Source organism: Nicotiana tomentosiformis, chromosome 7 (assembly GCF_000390325.3).
Source record: "Nicotiana tomentosiformis chromosome 7, ASM39032v3, whole genome shotgun sequence".
In the NCBI taxonomy this organism is placed as follows: domain Eukaryota; kingdom Viridiplantae; phylum Streptophyta; class Magnoliopsida; order Solanales; family Solanaceae; genus Nicotiana; species Nicotiana tomentosiformis.
This window is the reverse complement of record NC_090818.1, coordinates 78,528,826-78,534,001: the sequence shown is the minus strand read 5'-3', so window position 1 is coordinate 78,534,001 and position 5,176 is coordinate 78,528,826. Positions and strand designations below refer to the sequence as shown.

General features: G+C 39.7%; 1 protein-coding gene and 1 non-coding gene across 2 annotated transcripts; one reads left to right on the top strand and one right to left on the bottom strand.

Moving 5' to 3' along the window:
* Positions 1–1,378: 1,378 nt before the first annotated feature.
* On the top strand, positions 1,379–3,795 carry LOC138895866 (uncharacterized). The gene is made up of 4 exons (XM_070180608.1): positions 1,379–1,622; positions 1,710–2,477; positions 2,756–2,981; positions 3,312–3,795. Exons 1-4 carry the CDS (start codon positions 1,379–1,381, stop codon positions 3,793–3,795), a joined length of 1,722 nt encoding a protein of 573 aa, XP_070036709.1.
* Positions 1,940–2,046, bottom strand: LOC117277132 (small nucleolar RNA R71). The gene has a single exon (XR_004507417.1). It is a non-coding gene; the product is annotated as a small nucleolar RNA R71 (small nucleolar RNA).
* Positions 3,796–5,176: the final 1,381 nt, after the last annotated feature.

Below are 5,176 nucleotides of genomic sequence, written 5' to 3'. Positions count from 1 at the left end.
AGGTAAGTTGTCGTAAATAACTTCTTGAAGATGCTCAACATTTCCTCCATCAACATATTTGAGTCTTATTTGTTCCGGATGTTTGTCCAAGATATCCAGAATTACCTTGACCCTAGCTGTACTAGGCCTAGACCTAAGTTGAGTAACCTTATCAATGGCAATAGGCATTCCAACGGCTGATGCAATGGACATTAAGGCATGCCTAGCAAACAACTCAGGTGGTAAACTTGGAAATGAAATCCATACCGCTACCATAAATGTCTCTTCTTTTGGATTATATCCAATTGTCCATGGAAATACTCTAACCTGATGTTCTTTTCCTTTGCTTGTAAAATAATGAACTGACCTAGCGAGACATATTAGAAAGTTGTCATATTGATCCAGTCGTATGAGGAGCTATCTTTGCGCAAGAAGCCCAATCAAACAGTGGCCTTTGACACCAAACTGTTTTGGCAGAATTGTATGCAAGTCTTGCAAATCTGGAGCATTAGGAGATAGCTTCACAACAATGGCTTGATGCAACCCTTCCTCCCTTGCAAAATCTTCACGTTCCTCCATTGTAAATTGCAGAGTTGGGATGCCATGAACAACTTCAATTTTCTTGAGAATCGTCTTCGTTAGAATTGTTGCGTCTTGTGTTTGATTCAAATGACCAACATCTGATTCTTGTTTGATCTTATTATGGGCACTGTTGTTGGGGTGTAAAGCAGAGTCGAAATGGGAAAATTCAGATCTGCCCAGGTGACCATTTGCTACAGTAGTCGCAAATCCATTTTTGAGTTCTGGAGCAGTTCGTTTTGAATCTTGAACTAGTTTTTGTCGGAGAGACAGCTCTTGATGTGGAGAACAGACCCCATGGCTTCGAATTGCAAAATCTGAACCACAATCGTGTTGGAAAATTCCAGCAGTTCCATTGTGATTTTGAGCTACAGTAATCGCGTCACCAAAATGGAGATTTGCAGAATCTGGGTTTGAATTTAAGGGAGCGCTCAGCTGCATCTTTTGGGACTGGTCCGGTGGTTTTTCACCGCCGGACGACGGCATAGTGGCCATTACTGCGCTGTCCCGTTACTGTTCATCCCTAGTCGCATGAGAGAGAAGAGAGCTTGACCTGGATGAGGCACGATTGAGAGTGTGTTTGAAATAGTTTGTAGTGCTAATTAAGGATTTTTTTTATGTTATTTTATTTTCCCCTTTTACGGTTGGTGTTCTCTGACTGTGCGCAGGTTGTAGGTAAGAGTGGTGCATGACTCAATCTTTTGGGAAGGGATTGCTACCATACAAACCAGAAATAGAAAAATAACTGCGACAACTAAGGAAAGAAAGAAATCTCCTTAAGAATATCGAGAAGGTTGGGCAATCCTCAACCAAAGAAACTATGGCAGGAGATGATGATAATATGGATTTGGCTGTAAGAGAGGTAGCCCAACAAAGAGAAAAAGATGCACGGGATACTGAAGAAGCAGCTATTAAAGATGCGCATCGCATTTATGAAGAAAAGAGGGGTCACAAACTTAATCAAAATCAGCACTTAGATGCAGCCCAGTTTGGAAACATAGCTCCCGGTTCTGGGAGACCACTTGGTGATTATGCTGGACCAGTTTACAACCAAGGATTGTCAAGTATCAGACCACCTCCAATTGTATCGAACCATTTTGAATTGAAGCAAGGGTTGCTCTAAACTCTTCAAAATTGATGTGTCTTCAAAGGAAAGATGAAAGAAGATCCAAACACACATCTGATGGACTTCGATGAGATTATGAATACTTTTCAAAACAATGGTGTGTCACAAGATGTAGTGTACTTAATGGCATTCCCCTTCACACTCAAAGATGATGCAAAGCAGTGGCTTCGAAGCTTGCATCAAGGATCAATTAGAATATGGGAGGAGATGACCAGAAAATTTCTTGATAAATATTTCTCCTCAGCTAAGACGGTCAAGTTTAGAAGAGATATCCATAACTTCTGCCAGAAAGATATTGAGACTGTTTTTGAAGCTTGGGAGAGTTTTAAGGAGATTGTCAGAAAGTGTCAACATAGCGGAATTGAACTCTGGATGCAACTCCAGGATTTTTGGGATGGGTTGACACCGGCCTCAAGTAGAACATTGAGTAATGCAGCTGGAGGCCCGTTGATGAAAAAGACACCAGAGAAGATAGTCACTATTCTTGATGAATTGTCTGAAGATGCAAATCAGTGGCCCTCTGGGAGTGCTGAAAGAAGAAGAGTGACTGGTGTTTACCAAGTTGATGCTAACACATATGTGCAAGTACAACTCGATGCCATGGCCAAGGAGATAAGGAAGCTAACCTTAGCTTCAATACAGAGTGAGACTCACATAGCTTGTGATATATGTGGAAGAGGACACCCTACTTTTGAGTGTCAGGCCTCAATTGAGGAAGTGAATGCTGTGGGGAATTACAACTTTAATGCAATGGGTCAAAGACACCCCGATTTTTCATGGAGTTCACCTGGAGGTAGAACAACTGCATGGTAATAGAATAATCCTAGACCCAGGGACAAGGGGCTCCAGTCTTCCAGAATCACCAAACGCAGCAGTTTCAGTCTCAACAATCCAATCAGCCTGGTCTAGAATATATGATGAAAGCCTTCATTGTCAAGACAGATGAGAGGTTAGATGCTCATGGGGCAGCAATTCAAAATCTAGAGAAAGTGGGAAAAATTGCAACTATATTGTCTGAGAGAATTCCAGGAACTCTCCCAGCTGATACTGAGAGAAATCCCAAATAAACAGTGAATGCTGTGACCTTGAGAAGCGGACAAGTGTTGAAAGATCCCACTCCAATCCAAAAAGAGGTGGTACCTAAAAAAGAAATTGGGGAGCAGCTGAAAAATGAAGTTGATAAGAAGAAGAAAGGCAAGAATGGAGCTGAGAAAAAGAAGAAGGAGGAAACTTCAAGAAGGGAGGAATCTAATGAAGACAGCAAGCACATGCCTGCTTTACCTTTTCCCCAAAAGCTGTATAGAGAAAAGTTGGACAAGCATTTTGAGAGATTTCTAGATATGTTGAGACAGGTTAATGTAAATTTGCCATTCACATAAGTTCTCTCACAAATGCCAACTTATGCCAAATTCTTGAAGGAGATCCTTACAAAGAAGAGAAAGATAGAAGAGACCTCGGTGGTCAAGCTCATAGAGAATTGTAGTGCAATCTTGCAAAACAAACTCCCACAAAAGTGTGGAGATCCAGGGAGTTTTACTATACCTTGCTTTTTAGGCACTATTAATTTTGACAAATCTTTATGTGATTTTGGTGCCTCAATTAATTTAATGCCTCTATCTATTTACAGAAAGTTGGAGAATGAGATTGGAGAGATAAGGTCGGCACCAATATCTTTGGAACTGGCTGATCAAACGACTCTGATACTCGAGGGGATAGTGGAAGATGTTTTAGTTCGGGTAGATAAGTTTGTCTTTCCTGTAGACTTTATAGTGGTGAATATGGAGGAGAACAAGGAGGCCCCCCTCATCTTAGGAAGACCATTCTTAGTGACGGGCAGAGCAATATTTGACATAAATGATAGAAAACTCTTGCTTAGAGTGGGTAAGGAGACTGTGACTTTCGAGATGAATGTAGAAACGGGGGTGAGAAAGGATAAGTCAGCTGCAAGTGTTGAGTGGAAAGTGAAGAGTTCAAAAGGAAAGGCTGCACTGAGTGAGAAGGATAAGTGTGGGGTGTACCCTAAGAAGGTTGAGAAGAAGCTGTCTACATGGATGTGTGCATTGGTTCGAAGGTGTGGAATGGATCTCGACTTCAACTCAGACCCCGACTAGATATTCAGGGAAGTTTCCTTTACCTTATGCTTTTTAATTGTGTGTCATGGGGACATGCCACAACTTAAAGTGTGTGGTAGGGGGATAATTGTATGTTGTATGAATATGTGTTAGTCTTTGTTGTTTTAGTAGTTAGAGATAGAAAAAAACATAAATGTTTTAAATTTACCCATTTTCCCGAAGATGGATATCATTCAACGGGTTTATTGAGGGATTTAAGTCGAAAGAAAAAGACAAAAAGATTTTCCTATGTAGTTAGTGTAATAATTTTTCCTTGGTTTTTCTTTGTGCCGCGGTTATTTTCCAAGGGTTTTGTTTGAATCGGTTGTAGTTAGTTTTTAAATTTTGTTAGTAGTAGAAAATCGTGTGTTGTGTTTTGAATTGAAAGCAATATCTCTTGACTCTATTATACCTTGAGAATAGTGAGTACAATAGTTGTGACGCTTAGGCTTAGTTTTTGACTATTGTATAAGTACCTTAAAGTGTATGATCTTAACTTTGCTTTACTACTTTTACTAGAGTGTCTTGATGAGTCCAATCTTCAGTGAGTCATGTGCCATGTGTGTGTGAGTTTTTATGTTATTTTGTGCATTGTATTAGATGTCTAGAACTTGCCCCGTGTGTTTGCAAAGCGAAATGGTAGTTTTATTCAGTCTTGGAAGTGATTTAGGCGTTTCTTTGTTGAGTCAGATATAAACTTTTACCCACCTAATGTTATGTATCTTATTTAACCCCTTTGAGCATGTAATCTTGTTTCTTTGGCAACAACATTACAAGCCTTACCCATTTATTTGAATTGACCATCTATTTGAACTTTGTACCTCTCGTGAGCACTTGAATTTGTTATGAACTTTGTAAAAGTTGAAGTGCGGGGTGTTGGTTTGGCTTTTGAGTGGAACTATTGAAATAAGGAGAAATGTGCAATGTTTTGAAAAAATAAGAGCCACTTGAATTGAAAAAGAACATGAAAAAAATGTGGTATTGTTGTGCAAAATATTCTTTGATAAGTGGTAACTCTTGATGTAATTGTGCTTAAAGAAGTAGAGAGTTAATGCATAGTAAGGTGAAGGTGGAGTTATGGTTTGACAAAAGTGTGGGCTTTTGAAAGGTAAATTATATGTATAAAAGTGCTTAGGGAGGTGTAGTCACTCTTATATCTAAATGTATCCTACCCGTCCTACTGCCGACATTACAACCAGTTAAAGTCCTACTTGATCCTTGACTGAATGAGCTCAATTAGTAGAGTAGTACACTATGGGCAAGCCGATGGTTCATCTTTTGTGGCGTATGCATATTATTTCTGAGAGTGAGTGAGTTCTTTCTATCTTGAGTTCCTAATTGTTCTTAATTTCGATTTTGTGCGGAACTATTCTCGGTTGTT

Excerpts from the sequence above, each read along its gene's own strand:
- LOC138895866 (XM_070180608.1), top strand. The coding sequence starts at position 1,379 with ATGGCAGGAGATGATGATAATATGGATTTGGCTGTAAGAGAGGTAGCC. Across the intron at positions 1,623-1,709 it reads TTACAACCAAGGATTGTCAA|GAAAGATGAAAGAAGATCCA; the intron begins GTATCAGACCAC and ends GTGTCTTCAAAG. Across the intron at positions 2,982-3,311 it reads TTACCTTTTCCCCAAAAGCT|AAAGTTGGAGAATGAGATTG; the intron begins GTATAGAGAAAA and ends ATCTATTTACAG.